Source organism: Serinus canaria, chromosome 19, assembly GCF_022539315.1.
Source record: "Serinus canaria isolate serCan28SL12 chromosome 19, serCan2020, whole genome shotgun sequence".
Classification (NCBI taxonomy): Eukaryota; Metazoa; Chordata; class Aves; order Passeriformes; family Fringillidae; genus Serinus; species Serinus canaria.
Window position 1 is genome coordinate 3195708 of NC_066332.1, and position 23708 is coordinate 3219415.

The 23708-nt window shown below is 47.6% G+C and overlaps 2 protein-coding genes across 3 annotated transcripts in view; one reads left to right on the forward strand and one right to left on the reverse strand.

The window, feature by feature from the left end:
* Nucleotides 1–130: 130 nt before the first annotated feature.
* AKAP10 (A-kinase anchoring protein 10) lies at nucleotides 131–18205 on the reverse strand. 2 transcript variants are annotated; one of them, XM_030231341.2, is made up of 15 exons: nucleotides 17866–18205; nucleotides 14331–14378; nucleotides 12079–12261; nucleotides 11252–11785; nucleotides 9805–9903; nucleotides 9290–9374; nucleotides 8824–8947; nucleotides 7640–7776; nucleotides 6568–6712; nucleotides 5655–5828; nucleotides 4153–4262; nucleotides 3741–3823; nucleotides 3133–3185; nucleotides 2453–2548; nucleotides 131–1423 (listed from the first exon to the last, which is right to left on the reverse strand). In XM_030231341.2, the coding sequence occupies exons 1-15, from the start codon at nucleotides 18023–18025 to the stop codon at nucleotides 1418–1420; spliced, it is 2037 nt and encodes a 678-aa protein (XP_030087201.1). In that variant the 5' UTR covers nucleotides 18026–18205; the 3' UTR covers nucleotides 131–1417. The 2 variants fall into 2 exon arrangements, with proteins under 2 accessions (XP_030087201.1, XP_050837814.1); XM_050981857.1 differs by lacking the exon at nucleotides 14331–14378.
* A 4287-nt stretch (nucleotides 18206–22492) lies between these two features.
* LHFPL7 (LHFPL tetraspan subfamily member 7) overlaps nucleotides 22493–23708 on the forward strand; it is a 57174-nt gene continuing 55958 nt past the window's right edge. The window contains exon 1 of the mRNA XM_030231353.2: nucleotides 22493–22780. Within this exon, the coding sequence (XP_030087213.2) occupies nucleotides 22493–22780 (288 nt within the window). The remainder of the gene's footprint in view (nucleotides 22781–23708) is intronic.

The window sequence follows — 23708 nt, forward strand, 5'->3', positions numbered from 1 at the left end:
AGAATGAATCATATTCACCACACTGCCATTAACATAATCCATTAACAAATGAGGGCAAAATTACCCTAAAACTCACATAAAAAACACCATCCTATGTAACTTCAAACCAAATGAAAACAAAAAATCGACACAAATTTTAATATTTATATATTTTAAATCAAAACACAATTAAATATAGTATGTTTTAAGTACATGAATGCTTGGGTATGAGAGAAATAAGAGGTGGTACATAGTACCAAAAACCTATACACAGCCTTTTTTGCTTTTTCATAACAATACAGTGTGTCTCTATACAATCAAATATTGCAACAGAATAACACTTTCTAGTCAATCAAGATATTCTGAACATTGGAAATGATTTGAGTTCTTCGCATAGTGATTTCTTTGCACAAGTTTGAGGAGAAAAGCAATCATTAGAGTAAAAAAAAAAACAACCCCAAAATAAGTGTTGTATACTAAAAATGCAGCAGTAACATAAGGGTGAGACACTGAGTACTTCTGCTACCCTGCAAAATCGATTTGCTGGGGGAAAAAAAGGAGGTGCTGTGTAACATGGTAAGTGTTGATAGTGTCAGGAAGAAGGCCAGAGGTCATTAAAAACTGTTTTTCTTTGTAAACCAAACATCTGGAATTAGATCCTACGTTGGGTGGAGGACAACAAGCGATGGAGAATGGCAGCAATTCCTTTTTTCCTTGCTCGTGGGATGGTGAGGACAGGAAGTGGAGCAGTCTGCAGGGTCCAAGGTGGGAGCAGAGGGGCTGCAGGACCAGCCTTGGATCTGCTCTGTGGTGGAAGGAGGGGAGATGTGTGTGTGTACAGGTGTAGGAGCTCAACAGGGAGGAGTTCCTGACCCTTCTACACTGCCTTCAAAGTTAATGCAGTTATGAAGTAAAATACATTTATCTTACACTTGAATACTCTTCTATTTCAAGTAACGGAAAATTAAACTTAGAACTTTCCAGGTCATTCACTGCCCGTGGATTTGCCCCACAGCCCTTCCAACTGTGTTTAAAAATTACAAGCAGTAGAACCAGAAACTACAGAAAAACCTTCCCCTCTGTTGTGGCCTCTGTGTCCCATTGCAGATATTTTGCTAGAAAGTCTTTTTTTTGAGACAGGGTCAAGTATTTGTGAAGTCAATCACAGTTCCTCAGTGACACATTTGTAAACTGCATCTTCTTCTCAGAACCATCATTACTGTGAATGCCACATATACCAGGCAAAAGTGTTTCTTCACTCTCTACAGTGGAGGTCCAGGATTGCTTCTTCTTCATTCTTCCTTAGAAATGGGGGGATTCCAGTGGTTGGAGTAACAGTGCTTTGTTTTTATTGGCTGTGTTAAAGAATCCACCAATAGGGAAAGTTCACTTGCTCTCAAAGTGGAAAAACAGATTTCCTGTCCTGGAGTTTCTAAAATCATAGCTGGAAAGGAGAAAAACAGTTAATTTTACCCTAAAACATGCAAAGTAACTGTTCAATAGAAAAACATTTTGTGTTTAAAAACGTTGAAGCCAGGTTTGTGAGTTTGGGGGAGAAAAGAGCCCCAAACCTAATCCAAATACACTCAACCTTTTGATTACTTGCTTGACTGAATCTGGAGCATCTGCAGTCATTTGAGATTTCTAAATACTGTGCTGAGTGATCTTTTCATCCAGGCAGACTGGAATTGTATCACTGCAGACAAGCCATGAAGTGAAGTCATTATACAAGTTATTTAAATGTTACTGCTCTATGAAAGAAAACACTCCCACAGTGAACTATGGATCCACCCATTTGGATCCAAAAAGTGGGCTTTGGCACATGTGTACTTTCAATACCTGAACATAATGCAAGTTAATTTTTACAAACTCACATGCCTGAAAGTCAGAGGTAGCAGACATTAACTTGGTAATGTGCTGTCACAAAATGCAACTGCTGCCTCAGAACTGGGGTTTTTTAGACAGAGAACATGTGGGCTGTACTACAACACAGCCACTAAGCAACAATACACAAACCTATGAACAGGGTTACTGTGTCTTTTTAAAGTCTGGAGACACAACTGTGCAAATGAGAGCACCCAATGAGACAAAGTCACAGCTGCTGAGTTTTACTGAACTTCAAGCAGAAATACCACTACTGACTAAGAGGATGCAGCAAGTGTGAGCTCAAGTCAGGAATTACACTTCATCCTGCAGCACAGATCACCCTTTTAACTAATTAGGCAGTTTGTAGACTCAAACTAAGACAAGCTTAATGTTTGCACAGGAGAACTACCACAGGCATCTGTTAAGAAATTCCTTCATCACACGTAGGCCGAAACACTTCCAACCTTTGTTTCTTCCTCTCATGCTCTGCTGGTTTGAGCATTTTCCAGCGTGGGTTTCAGCCACAGGAGGAAGCCAAGTGAGAGCTCTGCTCCTCCCACAGCCTGGCTGGAGCCAGATGAAGACAGCAGCCTTTCCACCCCCCTACCTTGGTGACCTTCTCCAAGGGCTGCTCACACTGCGCCTGCTGCATGACGTCGTTGACAATCATCTTTGCTATCCTCCAAGCCATCTCTTCTTGAGCCTGAAAAACACAGCCCAAAACACAGATAGCTTCAGGTTCTTAAAAGACAAACACAGTGCTCTCAGCACAGCCTTGGAGTCAGAGTAACCTTCACAACTCCACAACCTGTATGAACATATCCTCCCTCGATGGAAATACACCTGGCTTCCAAGTACAGTGTTCACTTCAATTACTGTACCTAAGGCTTGATGCAATTCCCAAGAGAGTTAGTGGAGATTTTAGATTTATCTCTTGGGGATTTGTCCAAGCCCTTCAGAGGGGAAAAATGCAGCCTGGAATCCATGTGCAGTGGTCATTTCACCATAAAAATCAAATAACACTTCCACCCCTACTTAGAGATAAATAAAACCACAATAAGAAAAACCCTGACTGCAAGCACACACTTAATTAGTTCAACCAGCAAGCACTGGCAAAGAGCAAACTAGTTTCACACATACATGCAATCAATTTATATTTAGCACACAGAGTCTCCCTGTTCTTGGTGCAGCAAAAAGATACTCAGAGATAACAGCCAGGATTAAGAACATCAATACTTTATTTCTCTGAAGTGCAAAGTCACAAGAAGAACATGAAAGGGGACACACCTCATCTGTATTTCCTTGAACCCATTTCTTCATTGCTTGTGAAAACATGGACCCTGGTTGAGATAAAAAGAGCAAGCAAGGTATGTCAGCAAAGTGAGGCACAAAGCTGATTCCTGTCACCCTTCTGAAGGTTTGCTCTGCTGGCATTCAGGACATGGAGGAGTGGCAGGAAAGACAAGGGACTGCCTGCAGCCATTTGGACACTGAGCCTTTCCCAGAGCTGAAAAGCAGCACCAGCAGCAGGTCTCAGCCTGGGTGGGAAGCATGTGGAGAGCTGCAGTTCTTTTTCATCTCAAGACCAAAGCTTTGAAGGTTTGATCACCAGCTCAGCTGCTGACACTTCCATCCCTGCCAGGTTCCATCGACAGCTCCAGCTCCCACAGGCTGCTCATCCTCCCTGGAGTCCAGCTGGACCAGAAAAGCAGAATTTGGGTAGGAAACTGGGCCAGAGATGGGTTTTGCCTCAGTACAGGCCAATCCCCACAGAATCTCTATTTGGCTTAAAACAGATCTGGAAAGAGTCAAACACTTTGCCTATCTTAACTCCAGCAGGGAAGAGAGCAGCTCTGCAGATGTGTATAGAAATGGAGAGAAAGAGCAAAGCAAACCTTTTGATTTTTTGACATCAGGCTCTGGTTCAGATTCTCTGATGAACTGCCCCAGGTCACTGACTCTTCCAAACGTCATCTTCCTGAGGAGAGGAGTGAAGAGCCATGAGAGTGATCAAAAGAACTTTGGCATTATGGAAAGCTGTAATTAGCTATATACTGGGCTATATTTTGGAATCAAAGAGGAACAATAACTAAGAGGAAGAGAAAAACCAAAATCGAAATATTTTGGTTGAAGAAACATTCACTGGGTGTTAAATCACACTATTGAAATAAAGTTAGTGTCAAATATTAAGATATGGACTAAGATCTTGCATTTAGGCCTACTCTCCATGCAGGAGGACACAGCAAAAATGAAACAGAGGTGAAACATGTAACCAGAAAGGAACCAATACACTGAAATGAACCTTACCCTGCATATGTTCGTTGATACAAAGATTCTGGATCCAGACTTGCAGCATCTACAATTATTGCTTCATCAAAATTTTTCAGGATTTTAACATTAGCCTTTTTGACATTGGACTACAAATAAAAATTCTAAGTATTAGTGCCCAATGCAGATAACTACCAGCTTCTTAACAAAACTGCAAATTTAGTGCTTATAACACAGATAGATCTCCTTAAAGTCTCTAAGCAAGAGTATAAAAGAATCAGTGTGTCTACACAGCCTTGAATTCCCAACTCAAAGGACATTGTTTTTAGCAGAGGATGATAAAATTCTGTGGACAGAGCCAAAGACACAAAGCCCAGGTCAGCACTGGGCTGCTCAATTATCAGCTCAACAGATCCATGTGTGCTCACAAATCATTTGTTGTGAGTCTGGAACATCCCTCTCCTGCTCTTGCTAAGCAATTCCCAAGCACAGATGCCTCCCCCATGCACAGAGAACAAATTATTTATCTTCTGGCCTGGAGTATTTATATAAGATTATGAATAAAAAGCCAAGGAAACATCAGAGCAACAGCAGGGAGGGCACAACACACAGCAATCCATTATTGCCTCAGCATGGAACAGGAACACCAATGGCAGCTCCTTTCCTGCTGCTCTTTATGCAAAAATATGCAGAGACCCAGAGATTCTCCTATTCACACAAGCAGAAATGCACACCACAGAAAGCAGCACCTCATTTCCTAAATTGCCCAGCCAATTACCAGCAGTTCCTCCTGCTCAGAGGATCAAGCAGCAGGAGGCTTCAAGAACTCAGATTTTATTCCTCACTTCACAGCTAGGGGAGGAATATTCCCTCCTTGCAAATTAGGAGGTTTAAAAATAGTACAAGCAGGTGGTACAGCTTCCAAATTGCTGGAAAGCCAGGACATGACTAACATTGGTGTGGATACTGGGTTTGAAGCTCAGGGTAGCCCTGCAGAGTTCAAGAAAAGCAGCAGTCACTTGGCTCTTCTGCTCTCAGCTGGGCTTGCAGTTTCCAAGCTGTCCTGGTTACAGGTTAGCCAGACTCTGCTCTGTGTTTGAGCACATTGATGCCTTCAGCCCTGGAAATGAGTTTACTCTTCAGGACAGAAGATCTGGCACTTTAAAAGAACTGAGCACACAAAGCTAGCATGTTTATATTTAAATTTGATAGCATATTCACAAGTGTCAATTTTCACCTGAAGTTGTTAACTATGGTATTGACAAAATAATGTTATTTCTAGTAATAAGCATTCTTAGATATTATGGCATCATAAAAAGTCTTCAGTAAAGTAGCAACTTAACAAAGACATTACTAAAGTAAAGAAATAACAGCAGCACAAGGCTTTGGGTACAACAAATAGCAGAGACACTTCTGACAGAACTGAGCTGCAGGTAGATTAAACACATCCTAACACAACACAGGTTTAAAATGAAAGTGGAATGGTGTTTCCTTACAGGGTAAAAAACTTGGATACTGATACAGAAAACCCAAACTGGTACCTGGGAGGCAGAGCCATCGGTGCTCCCTATGGAATCACTGTCAGGAGAGCTACCAGGGCCATGGATACTCAGTGCAATGTTCCCTCCTGGGAATTCATCTCCTCGTACTGAATGGATGAGGTCATTCAAGTATTTGTAGTAAAGGTTGCTGGACAAGAAACCAGGTAGGAAAACCTGAGAGATGGAAAAAAATCTTCTTTAATTAAGGCTGGTCTGCATAGTTATAGAAGAGCACACAAACATCTCAGTCCTTGTGTAGATGGAACACAAGTAAAAGCATCCACGCATGGAATTATTGTGGATTAGCAACTGCATTGCTTTAAGTTTTAATCCTACTGTAAAATGAACAAACCCAAATGCCTATTAATGACATTCCCCAGTAACTGGAACTGAAGTTCAGGGGTTTTTTCCCCCTCTAGAAACTTAAGCTTGACAGCCCAACAGGCTTTACAGTTATTCTGTTTCACTGTGCACAATTCTCTGCAGCTCCAGAATCAAATCTTTCATTTCTGGTATCTGGGAATCCCAGAGTTACATTATTAACCACAGCACTTGTATTAGACTTGCAAACAACTCCTACTAAGAGGAAGGGAAATTTTCTAAAGATACAAAATAAGCTGTTGATAGCAATTCTCATGGGAGGAAACTCTGTTACTTCCATTAAACTGCAATAATCACCCAATGAGACAAACAGAGCATTAACAGCAGCCAGTGGGTGGTATCTTCAAATCAGGCTGGGGAAGAGTCTCTGGAAGAGATTTTCCTGAAGCTGTTCTATTCTCCAGGTAAACAGGAAATCAGCAAAGGAACAGGACAAAGCAGGGCACACTGTGGAACCCCCCATCACCCTCCCAGACTGTGGGCCCCACTCTGAAGGAGATCAACCCCACCCCACTCTGAAGGAGGATCTCACCGTCTCCATGGTTGTCCACGCCTGCCTCAAGGGCGTGGTGAAGCAGTTGGGGAGAGGCCCCCCCTCCCTGCAGATGTTGGATTCAATCTCCAGCCTCACAGAGTCATCAAAGCCCAGAGGGTGCGTGGCCTGCAGGGAGAAGTACCTGGGGCAGGGCAAGGAAACAACACAAACAGGATTTGCAAACCTCTGCAGGTGCTCAGTGCCCACCCCAGACACTGCACACACCTGGTGCCCACTGACTACAGGTGAGACACCCCCTCCCAGACACAGTCTGAGAGCCCTGCCCTGAAACACAGATGAAAAACAGAGAATGGGAAACAGGAATGGAGCAGGAAACACCCAGAACTCCAAAGCAGCTTTGGCTCTACTGATCACATCCTTGCAAACTGAGTTTAAGGATGGGGGAATGATTGATGAACCTCTGAGTGAAGCATTTGCTTCCTCTCCAATTATTATTTCCTCCTTGGGTAATAATTGAAGTTGTGGTAGAGCCTCACACTTAAGCTTATGAACAAACATTTCCTGGAAGCAGTTGTGCTGTCTCCCAGCTGTCTTATTGCTAAAGTGAAGCACAAAGTACAAGAAGAAAGCTCGTCTCCTGAAAGTCTGACGTTAAAAAGGATCTGATTGCTTCCTTAAAAAAGGAAATATTTCACAATACTAAGAACAAGCACTAGCTGGCTTTTATTACATGTGAGCAGAGTTTCTACAGCCTGCTTTTTATGGGTAACAGTATCTGAACATTAAGGTTTTTTGGCAGTGCTGGATCTGCTGCTAGGCTTAAACCCCTTCCATTTTCAAACATCAACCCATCAGCTTTGATACTTCCCAACCAAACAAACTCAAGCAATCAAGTCCTGAAAATCCTGAATTATGTTTAAGAATGGAATCCTTGTAAGGATTTCTCCTCATGTATATCAAAAAATTTCAGTTCATGTGTGCAAACACATCAAAAGCCACCTTGCTAAAATGCACCTCAGCAGACCAGCCCAAGAGTGCAGAGAAGTTCCCTTTGCACACAAACACAAAACCACAAGAACAGAAAGAAAGGATTGTTGAGCTCCCTCACTTGTCATACAAAATCATGGCATCATTCTGTGCTTCTTGCCCATCATACTGGCCTTCTTTGGCAGCAAGCTGAGACTGGAAGTTATCTGCTGCCAGCCAGAACTGCAGTACATTAACTGCATCTTCCTTCTCCATGTACTGCAAGGGAAATAAGAAAAAGAAGAGATTAAAGAAGTCTTAGCAAAAAACTTTTAATAATTTTTAACTTCCTTCTCCCCATTTAGAAGAAGAAATACAGGCCATATATTAGTGATGCAAAATTGTCACCAGGACACAGTATTTTGAATTTCTGTTTCAGACAGACTTAGCTTGCGTGGAGGAGAAAAAAAAAAAAAAAAAAAAAAGAGAACTTCTGACATTTATTTTCACACTTAGTTTCCAAAAAACTATTTGTCTTGTCCTAGGACAGGAAGCACCATTTTCATGCTACATTTAGCTTACACTGAGCTCAGCACATTGTCTCAGCTTCCCAAGCTGCAGTTTCAAACTCCATCAGCTTGTCAGACTGTCAGGACAAGTATGTCAAGAGCTGATTCCTTAAAGGTGCAGGAGCCTGAAACTGTGATATCTTTTATTTAACCTATCACATCACCAAAGGTGCCCTCTCCACATAGCACTGGTCATGATTTGTTATCTGAAATTCAGGCTTCCACAGTCACTACAATGTGAAGATCAAGATGACAATGTCAAGGCTTCTACAAAGCAAAGAGACTCTGAGAAGCACTCACTAACTGAGAGGAAATCACAAATACTCATTCCACAACACAATGGAGAGGTCTGAACATGTGAATTAGTTCTACGTGAGGGCGGGAAAAAGTTCAGTGCATTTTTTCTCAGAAAAAAATACACCTTGGGTTTTTTATTATATTTATAATAATAGAATTACAGAATTAATTATATTTAGAATCCTAGAATTGTTTTGTGGAATGGGACCTTAAAAATGATCCAGTCCCAACCGCCTGCCATGGGCTGGGACACCTTCCACTACCCCAGGTTGCTCCAAGCCTCAGCCAGCCTGGCCTTGGACACTTCCAGGGATCCAGGGGCAGCCACAGCTGCTCTGGGGACCCTGTGCCAGGGAACAATTCCTGCCCAATATCCAACCCAAAGCCATCAAGGAATGACCAGATTTTTTTCCATCTGCTAGAAAGGGATCTAAAAGCAAACCCAAAGGTTGCCACTCACCTCAGAGAAGTAGAACAGAGCTGACTCACAGAACAGAATGTCAGCCAGATACACAGTCCCACTGGTCAGCACCTCAATCTGGTATTTACAGAAATGGTGACTCCGCAGGAACTCACTAAAGTGCCTGCACAGACACAGGGACAATCACTTATCAGGGTCAGCAGCACCCAAGGCACCCTCAGAACTCGTGTCAGCTCTTGCCCAGAACTCTGATACTTTTGGTTGGATAAAAGCCAAACAAAGCAAGAAACAGGGCAGGTTAGTAAATGGCACAAGAAAGAGATAAAGAACACAACAGTGTGAACTGCCAAGTTCAGCAAGAATGGATTTGGAGGAGGGGATCTGAGCAGTTTCAAATATAAAATACAGCACAGAAAAGTGCTGATGTGGTCATGGCTCCATAAACATTTTTAACAGAACCTTTAGGACAAGAGACACAAGAACCCAAACCATGGCACCAACTTACTCTTGTTCCATTGCATTGAACACTATGGACTGGGCTGTAACAAAGCAGTTGGGATCCACTTGGCCATCCTCCCCACAGATCTTTGCTGCAAAGAAAGACCAGGTTAATTTTAACATGGATTTGGCTGATGGAGCTGAAAGGCACGAGCAAGGACTGGTTAATGAAAAATTGCAGTTCAAATCCACCAGAATCAGCTGGTTCTGACTGAGCAAAGAGCTTTCAAGGCTGGCCAAATAATAATAACCTGGCTAAAGTATTTGATTGAGACTCATATCTGGATCCCCTCTATAACCACCAAGAATTCCTTCCCTAATTTAAACAAAATCTCTGAAAGTTTTTATGAGGATATTCACAGCACTGCTGAAGGTCAGATCCACTGATACTTGTTATCTCCTATCTTTTTAAGGCTGCCTTTAAAAATTCATAAAAATAAATGCAAATGTGTGATGTATTAGAGACACAATTTTATGGGGACAGAGCAGCTCTGAAATGAGGAAGCAATTATTCATTCTTACCAACTATGTCATTTCTCATTGCTTCTGTAATAGGGATTGGTTTAGCAGCATCTGGAGAAATATATTTGGTAAAAGTACTAACTGCATCCCGTTCTATACCTGCAGGGAAGAAACACAGAATCAAACTTGGAATTCCTTGGTGTGAGTGAGTAACAAATGTTTGCTCTTCAGAAAAGCAGCTGTCTAATTCTCAGTGATGTTTCCACTGCAGGATATTCATATTCTGCTCCTGACCAGCTGCAGGGACTGTGTGATCTCCAGTCAGGTCACAACAAACCCAGCATGGACTGAGATGGAATTAAACAACACAGCTCCAAATTTTCCCTACCAGCACAGGAGGCAGAACCCACTTCCTCAGCTGCACACTAAAGTCCCAGAAGCAACAGCTTTCAGGCAAGTGAAATTCCCAATTTTTAGCTCTTATCACAGAGAAATCACTTGCATTATATAGAAACTACTAGGAAAAAAACCATCTTAAAATGATCTGCCTCAAACAAGTTGTGCTCTTTACACATCGTCTTTTGAGACTTGGGACTCTGCTCTGGAAAAGAGAAAAAATTACACTCAAATTCTTTTCAGATTTCTCATTAAGAACCCTGTGTTTTCAAATTCTTTTTAGACATCAAAAGCAGAGATGCTTTGGTGACTAAAACATCCTGTTTAAGTGGCTTTGGGGCTGAGGTTATGTATTGTGGAGGCACATGATAAATAACTACATGACAAAGACAAACAGCAAGAGAAAGGGATGCAACACAAGGAAACAGTTGGGCAAACAAAAGGAACCAATATGAAGAAAGAAGTGTTTCCTTTTTGGCTGCAGACTTGCACAAATGAGGGAGGACTGAGTAGATGCAAAGTAGAGAAACAGGTTACTGTGCATGTAGCTCACTACCAAAATGAAATAATTTAATTTCATCCTTACTTCCAGCAGCCTCTGAAGAGGTGGAATCCAACTGACAACAAATCAGTTACAAGGGGAGGAACTCTATCAAATAAATCCAAGAACAAAACCAGTACATTCCACACATAAATCTCTCTTGCAACCACTACTTATGTCACGTAATACAGGATATTTACCTTCCATGGCAAGTGAATTATCAATTCCCAGCCCCACCATCCATTAAGGTGGGATGGGATGGGTGAGGGAAAAACTGGACATAGCAACATTCACTCAATTTCTTACGACTGTACATGGAAAAACAGAAGCAACCTAAGCTCATTGAGTACACAATGATTTTGAAGTCTCTTCAGCAGCTTTTTTATTTTTCAAAAAGTCAAACAATACACAACTCAAACTGACCAGCATCAGTTAACAGCAATGATACATAAAACTTTCTTCCTTGCAACATCACATCAGGCTTGCTAAGAACCTGAGAACTGAGGCTGCCCCCTGCACAAAAACGTTCATCTCCCACCTGTCCAAGCAAAGGGAACACACAGCACTTACTTTTCATGAGTTTTCCTGACAAGTCCTTTAGTGCAGAGGAGGGGCTGTTTCTATTTGATACCGACAGCTTGGAAGATTCTTGCTGATCAGCTGGAAGAGTCCCTGGCTGTGGTTTGGCCCGGGGCAGAGCCCTGGTGCCGTGGCTGTCCTGCCCCAGCAGCCCCGCGTGGTTCCGGCTGCCGGCAGTTCTGTCGGGCTCGGGCCGGAGCAGCCGCGCGGGGCCGGAGCCCTCCAGCCTCTCCTCCAGGCAGGCAGCAGGAGGGGAGGAGGCCAATTCCTGCTGCTTGCAGGGGGACACTGGCTCTGCCAGCGAGCTCTGCTTCACCGTGTTCAGGCTGTGGGCGCGGATGCGGGACCAGGTGGTGGAGTGGAAGCTCTCGGCCTCTAACCAGAATTTCACCAGGTGCTCCATCCTGCGCAGCTCCATGAACTGGATGAAGTACGGGAGGGCTACACTGTCCTGCAGGACTTGTTCAAGGGTCTTGGAAAGGCTTGATTTGGTCTCTTGAGCCTGGTAGTTCAGACACGATCTGCCTAAAGGAAAACATGAAAGAGACTGAGTCCCTGCTGTACCACAGATATGGGGGCTGGATACAGAACTGTCCTGTAATGCAACTGTGAGGAGGCAATTCCAACACAAGGCCAAAGTAAAGGAATTAAAGTCTGTTCCCTTCCAATCCCTCCCAGGGTAACACAGATGCTATTATACCAGCAGCCACACTTTTATTACCTGTTTGCTTACCTGAAAACCAAGGGATGGTGAGTGCACACCATTACAAAATAAATACACAAAATAAAAGGAAAAGTTGACATTCTTACAGCCTTACCTAAGTCTCCAAAGTGAGCAGCTTCCATGTGACTTGGCTGCTTCTTGAGGGCAGCTGTGCGGCTGCTGGAGAAGGAGTCCATGTTGGCAGAGATGGCATTGATGGCCACATGGCTTGGTCCTGCAGCCTCCAGCAAGGCATGATTCCTAGTGCTTCTCTGAGGGGAATGTACTGGGATTGGAGCTGGAATCAAGACAGGAATTGTTAAAGCACAAGGACCCCAAGACCTCTTCTAGACATTGCCCAATGCTAAGCACCCCAAAATACACCAGGGAGATTGCAAGAGTCGGTCTCATTAAAACCTCACTGGACCACTGGGTGTCATCTTAGATCAAGGGTCTAATTAAGACCACAAGTTTTATTATTGCAAGAATAAACTTGCTCCCACCCACCTCTATTTTCCTTATTCAGCAGCAAATCAAGAGATGCCACGTCCAAGTTTACACATGAAATATTCCTGAGTCTTCCTGCTTCCTTGATAACCACTACTGCAACAGCTTTATACTCTAGCAACAGTTTAGTTTGGTTCCAAAGCTCCTGCCAATCAATTTTCATGCCTTTTTGAAAGCTAAAATGTGATAAGAAATCCTGAGCTACAAAGCTATCTGTGAGGTTTAATAAGAGTTATTTCTCAAAAATATTCTTGTTGCTTCTGCTTGGTTGCAAGAGAAAAAGAAGCAATAAGGAAATACCTGTGATGAAACCCAGGTTATAAACTTAACCCCCTCTGGCTGTTTTAGGACACCAGCAGCTACTGGAGCTCAAAAAGAACAAATAAGAACTTCCTCACACAAAACTCTGCTAATTGTTAATTGATGACACAGCTGAGAAAAACTCCAAACATGCTCACAGCAGATTCCAAAGCTCTCAGGAAGCTGTGTTGGATGAGGATGTCGTGCAGGGACATCTTACACCTCTGACTCAAAAATAAAGCACATCAGAGGAGCTGATTGGCTCAACACTTCCCAGGGATGTGTCCCATCAAGGTGTCAGGCAACTTTGGCTTCATGACTTCCATGCTGCATCACTTTATTTTTATTCCCAATTTTATGACAGCAGTTGACAATTTCACACTTAGATGTCACAGCACAGACACCTCAGGAAACATTTCAATTATTGCAAAGTATTTGTGCAGTTGCAGGATTGGACACCAAGACACCACTTGCTGCTTCTTACAAAGCCTCTGGATGTTTCATACCAGCAATAATGGAGAAAATACCTTTTCTCCAAGGCCAAGGGATGGCAGCAGTGGGAAAATGTGGTGGAGGTCACTTGTGTAGAGCCAGAGCCACACTCCTCAGAATGCTACAGGCTTTTGTCAATTAGATTTCAATTTACTTTATATTTTGGATATTTGAGAAAAAAAATGTTCTGCTCTCTCCAAGTGTCAAACAAAGGTCTCTGCTGCAGCAGCTCACAACGTGCAGTACTATAAATTTTCAAGTTTATTTTTATTTTCAGGGTCACCATACTGGTAACTGCACTGAAAGGGGAGGTGGGGGCTATGAAATGGATGCAACTCACTGTCTTCTGCATTTGATTTGAAGGACAGACCACCAAGGTGAAAAAAGCCTGTAATTTTCTCTTGATGTGCAGGTAACACATTACCAAGTACAGAAACCAGATTTTGTCTAAGGGTATAAAAGTAACAGTTCAGATTCTGGCATTTACCTCATCTCCTTTGAGTATTGCAAGAAAATCTGACAGGATCAAGAAACTTGTTTTCCTACAGTTCATAAATCTCTTTTCCACCAAGATCTTTTCTCCTTTCCTAAGAGATTTAGCAGCAAAACCTCTGCACCCCACAGAGCATCAAGGAATGGCTCATTCAGGATTGGGATCTTCAGCCTCACAAGCCCCATCAAAGCTAAATCTGCAGCTTTTGCAAATCAGACAAGGTGAAGCTGCACTTTCCAAACTCCAAAGGACACTGCACCTGAGCAAGGAACTCCTGGAGAAATTTGTTGTGGATGAGAACAAGCACTGCAAGGTGACCGGGGTGCCTGATCACTTTGAATTAAAGCTCATGCCTGACATAACTTAATAACCTCCTGCACCTACAGATTCAGCAAGAGGAGGAGGAAAGATTAGTTACTATAAATAGCCAGAAACAGAATTAAGTTCTGGGTTTGGTTTGGGTTTGATGTACAGGTCAGATCTGTGCTCACGAGTAAGGAATGATCCTGTTGGGGAAGATAAAAATGGTGGATGATAGCAGAGATCTGAATTTACAAACAAAAGTTTGATCTTACTTTTAATTGCTTTCACATCTGTGGTCTTTTCTTGTTCTTTGCCTTTCACTGTAAAATACAAGGGAAAATGTTAATGCTATTTTGGGTAACTCATGGCATTCACCTGAGAATGGACAGAGAATTCCCAGCATCAGTAAGTATCAGAGGCAGATGGAAACTGTAATTTTGTTAAAACTGATTTCTCATTCCAATTGCACAACCAGTAACTGACAGGGGCTTTCAAAGCTTTTCTTTTGATTTACTTTTGAAACAAAACTTTATCATCCATTAATTAAGTTTCATGAAATACAGTCTGTTACATTTCTGTGGAGGAAGATGTCTGCTGTCTATAGATTAAAGCTACATTCAGGGTGACTTTAATAAACAGCATGAACTGAGAAGAGTGGGAAAGGTGTGTTTTAAGAGTAGAGCACTGGCAGGTGCTCTATGTGAACCAAAAATCACCTAAAAAACAACATTTCCCTCGTGTTACAGGAAGAGCAGCACAACATCCAGCACGGACAAGATATGGGCCGGCTCTGGCTCCATGGAGCTGCTTCCATGCACATGATGGGGACCACAGAAATGCTCTGGAAACTCTCTGCAAACAGTTAATTCTCTCATAAATATTCTTGCTTAATATCATGAAACCCCGGGTGAGCAACTGATGGGGAGATAACAGTGTCAAAAGTTGTGATGGAAAAGCACTTGGAGGATTTATTTTTTTTTAAATATTACTATTTTTTAAAGGAAGCTCCTAAAGGAAGTGAAGGAGATCTGTTCAAAACAAAAATAAAGAAGCCCAAGCAACACATAAACAGGATGGCAGAGAAACAAATTGGAGAATGTGATCTACCAGGAAGGCTGCTCCAGGCAAGGATTATTACTACAAATAGGTCATCCCTGAACACCGACTGTGCAGCCCTTCCTAAGGTAACCACAGGGCACAGCCCAGCACCATCCCACATTTACATCACCAAACGCATCCCAAAAACCCACCCCAAGCGTTCCCATTCCGAACTAAGGATGGTAAATATTTTAAAGGAGAGCTCCGGTCTCGGGTTACATAATTGCCCTGGCCCTGTGGCTGCAGCGCTGCCTGCCAGCCTCTCCTGCGAGCACCAACGCTGCAGGGCTGCAAATCGGCAGCTCGGGGTCGAACATTCCAGCGGCCAGGGAGCACACTGTGTGACAGAGGCGTTTAGGTGGCCATTAAAAGAGGAGGATTCTCTCCGCGCCGACCTGCAGCCCGATGCAGCAGGAGGGTAACCAGCCTTTACATAACTGGAGCTGATGGACAGGAGAGAAATCACTCTCTATGAACTCTCATCTTTCCCAAATCGCTCCAATATTTAATCAAACCAGTCCCTAGCTACCAGCAGCAGTTCCTGGGTTTGACACGAGGCCCTCCATAAGCCTATTTTCAGTCTAAATACCTCTGTTCCTTTTTCCAAGCTACTCAGTTCCTCCCTAAGTACCTACTTTCAACTGGAAATACAAACTCCAGGGTCGTGTCCCAACCCTTTCCACACAGGCTGCTTCTGTCCCCAGCAGCTCTGAGCACAACAGGTGACACCAGTAACAGGAGGGGACAAAATCAGCTCTGATCCAGGACAAACCCGAATTTCAGAGTGAAGTTTCACTACAAGAATTCACTTTCACTTCCCCCAGAGAGCGGATGCTGTGTGGTGCCTGTGTGAAACCAGAAGGAACCACAGGACGAGGGGCTGAGGGTGACATTTCCAGTGGCCAATCCCATTCCAAAGGGTGCCAAACCAGCACCTGACCTTCCAGAGTTTCAATTCACATCTTGAAATGCTCTGAACAAACTCAAAAAGCGCTCACAGCGTGTCAACAGCACACGGAATCGAGATCCTGCTGAGGTCAGCCAGGCTGTGGGACTGCACGTTATTCCCAAGATATCCCCAGGGATGAGCTGTTCCACTGGCAGCAGTTTCATAACCTGCCCTCAAGCACCCAGCTCACCTGCTATACTTTGATTTCTCAACCCATTATCCACCCTCAGTCTGCCAGACTTTTATTTTAAGGCCCAAGCTATAAAAACACTTCACCCCTGGTTTTGATTTTCTACAGGTCAGTTGCTTTACGATCCTTGCTATGGTTTAATTTAAAATTATTTTAATTTTTACCCACTGTGATATCCTCATAAACAACAGCATTGTTGTTTATGAGGAACATTGGTGTTTGTAGGATTTTGGACTGCATGTGGCCAGAGTTTTATCCTAAGCCTAAATGTGCTGCTTTCCTCACACCTTCAGTTCAAATCTTCTCTAAAGCCACACCTAAAAACGGAGATCACAACGAGCAGTGCTTTATGCACAGCCCAGATGAAAGGTTGCTTTTCTCCTCTCCTTCACAGCGTCTCTCTCGGGCATTTAGTGCTGATTTGCCTCTCTGACCAAAGATCCTTTAATCAAAGGAACACAGATCCTCAATTACACTTCTCAGATAATCAGAGCTTTCATGGCTTTCTCCCTGAGAAAGTTTCCACACAGGCTGACCTTGTCCCTGTGATCCCACGTCAGGACAGAACCTCAGCTCCACAATTCTCAGTGAAACAGCAGAAGCTGTTCATAACCACTATCAAAGCCTTATTCTGCAGCTCAGCATTTGTATATAAACACCCCAAAAAGGACTATGGCACTTGCCAAGCTCTCAGTGGCTTCCAGACTCTTCAGATTTGCTAAGTTTAGACTCATTTCTTGCACAACTGCTGCACTAACCTCCCCAAAGAGTGACATTTTCAGTGCTGCTGCTTTGGCTGGCAAGATCCAGAGGATGTGAGAGCCAAGAGCATCACCATCAGCCCAGGTATGACATCCTTGCCTCCCAGGATGTGCATTTTGGGTTCAGTAACCCAGACAGGCTTTAGGACAGCGCTGCATCAGGAGATCAGTGGTCGCATTGCTCGAGCTGCAGCATCACGAGGAAACAAAACTTTCCCAAGGGACCCTTCCTAAAAGGTGCCACTTTCAACAAAAACCACCCAAACCACAGCTGGGCAGCCTGAGAGTGCAGGGCCCTGCTTGCAGCACGAGCACAAAGTGCCTTCAAACGCTGCACTCCCAGAGAACACTTAAACTGTACCCATTTGTGCTGCTGGAGTAGTATAAATATTTCAGCAGCCCTGAATTTCCCAGCTTGTGCTCCCTACCAAATGTATTGCAGAATAAACTGCTAAGGACTCTGGCTTTCACGGAGAGCTCGGTGCCATGAGGTCCTTTTTCCACTGATATTTTCAGCTGCTGCTGCTGCACATTCTCAGACCATTGTAATTTTTACAAAGCCGGCTATGTCGGCGTTGGGAAAAACCATCTGTAAAGGGCTCAGAGGCTCCAACCCTGCACGAAGCGTGGGAGGTGCCCGAGCCCCCTCCTGCCTCGGTCACCGTCGGGAGCCGCGGGCAGCCCGGGGCCGCAGCCGGCGGTCGCTGCCGCTGACCGGAGAGCCCCGGCGGCAGCGGCCGAGCCCCCCGAGCCCCGCCCGGCCCCCCGAGCCCTCCCAACCCCGCGGAGGACGCGGCGCCGGCACTGACCGTCATTGGCGGGGAGGCCGCTCCTCAGGGCCCGCGCGTCCTCGCGGGGCCCGGCGGCGGTGCCCGGAGGGGCAGGGCCGGGGCCCGGCAGCCGCGCGGGGGACGAGCCCGGCGGCCGCCCGCCCGCCACCCCCCTACCTTTCCGCCTGAAGAAGGACATAGCGCCGGGGAGGGGGCGAGGCGGCCGCCGGGGCGGGGGAAGGCGGGAGGGAGGGAAGGTAGCGCGCCGGGTCCTATGAATGAGGCTGCTGCGCCCGCCCGCCGCCGCCGCTCCCTCCGCCTCTTCCTCCCGCGGCGGCGCCCGCGGCCGCCATGTTGTCAACAACGGCCCCGCGCCCGCTTCCGGCAGCGCCGCCCGCGCGGCACGGCGGGATGCGGCCGCACTCAACATGGCCGCCTCGGCCTCGCGCCCGGCCGCCAATGGGGGCCGGGCGGGGCCGCCATGTTGGGTGAGGGCAAGGAGCCCGCAGGGGTCGGGGGTGGGGGCGGCCATCTTTGATCAGGGCGGGGGGCGCCGGGCGGCGTGAGGCGAAGGCCGCCATCTTGGCTGAGGGCACGGGTGATCCGGGGACGCTGCGGCAGCTCGGGCGTGTCCCGAGGGCAGGGACAGGGAGCCCTGAAAGCGGGGACAGAGCCCCGAAAGAAGGGGACAGCGGGCAAGCGCCGTGCAGGGCCGTGAGAGCCGAGGCGCCTTGGAGAGAGACCTCAGGGACGTGTCCCCAAATGTCCCCTTCGGCCGTGGGGGATGCAGCAGGGGGGCGGACAGAGACAGACGGACACACGGACAGCCCTGCCCGGGGTGTGAGGGCTCTGCAGTGCCGGTCCCAGTCCTGCAGCCGTTTGGGCCCTGTCTGTGCGGGACACGCGGGGCCGCGGCCGGTGCCGGAATGCGGCGGCTCCCTCATCCCACGGCTGCTCCCTCATCCCACGGCGGCTCCCTCATCCCACGGCGGCCCGAGTCCAGCACAGCCAGAAATCCCTGCCGGGCCGCTCTCCACCTGCGGAATCGCTGTCCCATAAGTCAGTTCCGTCTGCGCCCCGAATCCTGCCACAAAAATCCTCTTAATCATCCTCCCGAGGCAATCTGCTCTTCCCTCGCCTGCCAGGGACGTTTGTCACCGTGACACGGCGCTTAGGTTGATATCCGAGATCTCTGCTCTAAAAGCTTTGCAAACACTTTGTAAAGACTGTGATTATAAATTCTGGGTTGTGAGTGTGTGAGGAAACTGAGGCACAGAGCCAGAGGGCAGCTCTGCCATGCCCGTGTCACCCCGATCAATGCAGTGTCACCCTGTGCCGTGTAACTGTCCTGCCCTTGCTGCCCGAGCCGTGCCAAAACGATGTCATTAATAATCATTGCCTGGGTTTCCGCGCCTTCTTTCATCCGAGCATTCCAAAGCTCTTTACAAACACTCAGTAATTAAGACTCATAAATTGTAAATGGCATAAAAGGTACACGGGGATCTTCCAGAGCTGGGATGGAGCCGTCTCCTGGGCGGGATGGTGCCGCTGATCAACACCCTGTAGCAATCGCATTTTTGCTTTTGATATTATTTTTGTTAACTGGTGCTCTTTGATACAGTTGTGTACACATGCCCAGAGGCTGGCTGGAGCGTAACGAACTATTCTATATGGTTTCTGCATAATGAATGGAATTATTTAATTGGCACATAACTTCAGAGACTGCTAATAGACTAAAACGTTGTGAAGATGAGCAAACTGGAAAGAATGGGATGACTCAGGGAACACTAAATTAACATATCCTGCCAAAAATTTTGCACCCAGTCCTCTTGGGTTTCAGGGTATACATGGGGGTTGAACAAGGATGCAATGATTGACACAAGAGTTTGACATGAATTGCCTTCCCTGGACCGAAATTTTCTCATTATTGGGAATTCAGAAGGGCTGAAGCTCCAATCCAGGGCTGCTCACTCAGCCTTGGGCCTGGATCTGAATGGGAAGTGTGAGTGACAGCAGGTGCTGGAGCATTTAACAGAACATGACACTTTAATTATCTGAGCAATCAGTTAAATATGACTTCAGGACATGGGTTGGCCAATGTCAGAGAAGCTGAGGGACTCCTCCCTAAATGAAAATATTAAAAAAAAAAAAAAAAAAGCTGTCTCAATGCTTGATTGTTTCCTCTCTACAGGTAGAAAAAGAAGTAAACTTTAATACCTGAAAAGATCTGAATGGAATGATGGTGTTTGGACAGATAGAATAAAGCAGAACAAGACTTTGGTAATTAATCACAGGGCACTGCTCTGCTCAATTACAGCACAAAAGCACAAATGTAACACATTAGAGGCCATTCCCATCTCTCCCATCTTTGGGACAGTCCATTTATTCCCATGATGTTGGGATTCTCTCTCATATATAGAATTCTCACTACTTTGGGAACACAAGTACCAAAAATTATATGAGTACGAACTTTAACAGCTGAGATCTTACTCTGGAATAAATAATAATGTCCTAAACACATCAGGAGTCAAAGTTTCTGTCTTTGCACAGAAACTCACAGCTCCTTCAATTAGAGCCTTGTATTTTACTCTTAATTTTCTTTCTCTTTTTTTCAATGGTAAAGCAAGTGTCTGCATGCACCCACAAAATTCCTGGCAGGTTTGGCTGTGGCTGACCTCAGTCCATGAACCTCATGGGAACAGGAGGGTTGGTATCTGTGCTGAGCATTTCAAAGAAGGGAATTCTCCCACGTCCCAGCCTGGTGAAAATTAACTGCTTTTATTAAAACACTGCAATTCCTCCCTGTTTCCTTCCATGAGACACATTCCCAGGGAGGGAGGTTTGTTCAAGCAAGGGGTAAAGAGTCTCTGCCTGTCTCCCAGTGGGTGAGTTAAAACTCGAGGTTTGACATGTAAAATGGGGCAAAATGGTACAAAGACAGGTTCATTCCCAGCAGGAAGAGCTGGTTGGTGACCTGCAGGTGTGCTGGACAGAGCTCTGGGAAGCAGCACAGGGCAGCAGAGAGCAGGAAATCTCCCTCTCCAGGTCCTGAGCTCTTCCCAGCCTTGTCGCAGCTGCTCCTGCAGGAACGGAGCCTTTTCTGCAGAGCTGGAGCCACTCTGGAATTGTTCTGAATCAGGGAAGGCAAACGGGCTCGTTGGCACCTCCACCCTGCCCAGATGGCACCGCCAGCGCTGTGTGGGACTCACCTCAGATGACCTTTCTCCAATCCATAGTGCTTTCCCCAAGCTCTTGGTCATTCTATGGCATCAAAAAAATACTTGGAAAATAATAATTTATTTTAATACCGTCTTCTGTTTCTCCGTTCTTTTTTCCCCCCACCTTTTGCTTTTCTAGATGCCTCAGGGAGTACAAGAAGCAATGCAGCACATGACAGCAGTCAGGTATTTCTTTGAGCCAGGGATATGGGAGAAAAAACAAGGCTGAGTGTGATTTTGTCCCTTCAGAACTTTCCCGAGGTCCCAGGACGAGTAGCGTCCGCGGCATTTCTAAAAGCAGGACACAGATACACCCCACGAAGCCCAAGGGCTGCATGCGGACAGAACCGCAGCAGGAGCGGAGTTGCCATCGCTGCCGCAGCACTCCGAGCGCGCACCAGGAGAGGGTGCCAAGCCTCCGGCTTCTGCTGCCGGCATCCGCACAGGCTTCCCAGGATTCGGAGCCTTCTCCAAGCGCTGCGCTTTAAACACCAACCAACGTACCTTGGATCTAAAGGAAAACCTCGTTTTTTAACCAAAAGCTGCCCAAATGTCTTTGCCTGTTTCAGCGCTATCGGCAGTAAGTGCCCGAAACCCGCCCGAGGACTTTAGCGCACGATAAAAGATATTTTTTTGCTACATTTTAAAAAGGATCTGGTTCTTTATGCGGCTGATGGACGTGGGACCGCTCGGGGGAACAGCTGAGCTCCTGGAGACTGAGAAAACCCGTAAGATCTGCGAGGCACAAACAAAACATCAATCCGTGCTGCACAGGCACCGTGAGGTTTAGCAGGAATAAAACCTGATCCATGAAGTTTTTAGAATGACTGTTATAAAAATCCATCTGCACTGGGAGGCGCCGCTTTTACACCTCAAGTAAGCGCAGGCTCCCGGGCAGCCGCTCTGCCTCCAGCACCTTGGAGAAAACTGCGGGGTGAGAGGATAACACAGCCCGAGCCAGCGGATCCCGAGTCCGAGACCTCCCTGCCACGGAGGGTTTAAATCTAAACCTCCCCGCCACGGAGGGTTTCAATCCCCCGCGCGGTGCCGCAGCGGAATTCCCGCACCCGCGTTCCCCACGCGTGTCCCCGTCCGGGAGAGCTGCAGGAGCGGAGCCGCAGCATCGCCGTCTGCGGGCACGGAGGGAGGGTTGAAAATACCGCCGGTAATTAACGGCAGCAACAACCCGACCCTTTCGGGGCCGCGGCGCAGCCGGCAGCGGGCGGAGAATCGCCGTGAAACCCCCAGAAGCGTGCGCGCAGGTGACCCCGCTCCCCCCGCCCCGGATTCCCCCGCCCGCCGCGGGTGTCGCAACCGCGCCCGTCCTCAGCCGCGCCCCGCGGGGGGGGCGGCGCAGGCAGCGCGCAAGGAACGCGCAGGGAGCGCGCAGGGGCGCGGGCAGCGCTGCCGGCCCCGCGCCCGGCCCCGCCGGCCGCCCCGCGCCGCCGATGCTGTCGGTGCCGGTGCCGGTGGCGGGCGCGGGGGCGGCGCGGGGCGCAGGCTCCCTGCCCCGCCGGCGCACCATGTGCAGCGGCGTCGGCTGCTTCTGGGCGCTGCTCTCCGCCGGCCTCCTGGCCGCCTGCGCCGCCGCCTTCCTCTCGCCGGCCTGGCTGCTGCCGCCCGGCCGCTCCGCCGCCGGCTTCGGCTTGCTCTGGCGCTGCGCCGGGCCGCCCCGTGGCTGCCACGGCTCCGCCGGCCCCGGCGGCTTCGGAGACATCCCCTCCGGTTCCTGGCAGGTGAGCGCCTCCCCGCCGCGGCACCCCCCACCGCCTCTCCCGGGTTCCCGGGAATCCCCCAGTAGCTCCCCGACATCCCGCCTGCCCTTCCCTGCACTCCCCGGCAGCTCCCGTCACCTCCTCGACATCACCCGTGTCTGCTTCTGGCTCTCCGGCATCCCTCATCACCTCCCCGCCTTCTCCCGTCACCTCCCCGGCATCCCCCACTTGTCTGCTTTCGGCTCCCCGGCGTCACCCCGTCACCTCCTGGCCTCCCCTAGACCTGCTCCAGGCTCTCCGGTATCTGTCTGTCTCCTCACGTCCCTAAGGTCCTTCTGTCATCACCCCAGCTTCCCTTGACCTGTTTCAGCATCCCTATCTTGCCCGGATCATCGCAGGCATTCCCTGCATCCCCCTCGAGCATTCTCTGCATCTCCTCGTGCTCTCTCCAGCATCCCTTCCATCCTCTGCATCCCACCCGTCCTGCCTCTGAGCATCTCCTCAGCACCCCTTGGGTGTCCCGTGATCCCTGTGGGGTCTCATCCCTCTTCGGGATGCTGGGCTGTTCTCGGGGTGCTGCCTGGAACCCCCGTGCCAGCGTGGTGGCCAGTGCAGCCCCAGCGTGCAGGTCCCGGCCGTGGCCCTGGCAGTGCCGCGGGGCTGACTCGGCTACCCCCTCCCCCCTGCGGGGTCCCAGTTTCCCCGGCTCTGCCCGGGCAGGCTCCTGCTGGGCGTGCGGGAGGGACTCGGGGAAGCTGGAGAGGTTTCTGTGCTTCCCAGCGGGGCGCTGAGCATCACTCCCGGCTGAGTTTGCTGTGCAGGAGGGAGCAGGGAGGTGGCTGAAACTGCTGCTCCTGGGACACATGGATGCAGAAATAGAGTCTGGATGTGGGGGATCGTGGCTGTCCCCCTGCCCGGCTACCCGGGGCGATGCCCGTGCTAGGTTTGG

Excerpts from the sequence above, each read along its gene's own strand:
- AKAP10 (XM_030231341.2), bottom strand. The coding sequence starts at position 18,025 with ATGTCCTTCTTCAGGCGGAAAGGTAGGGGGGTGGCGGGCGGGCGGCCG. Across the intron at positions 9,904-11,251 it reads GTCAGGAAAACTCATGAAAA|GTATAGAACGGGATGCAGTT; the intron begins GTAAGTGCTGTG and ends TCTTCCCTGCAG. Across the intron at positions 9,375-9,804 it reads AATGAGAAATGACATAGTTG|CAAAGATCTGTGGGGAGGAT; the intron begins GTAAGAATGAAT and ends CTTTCTTTGCAG.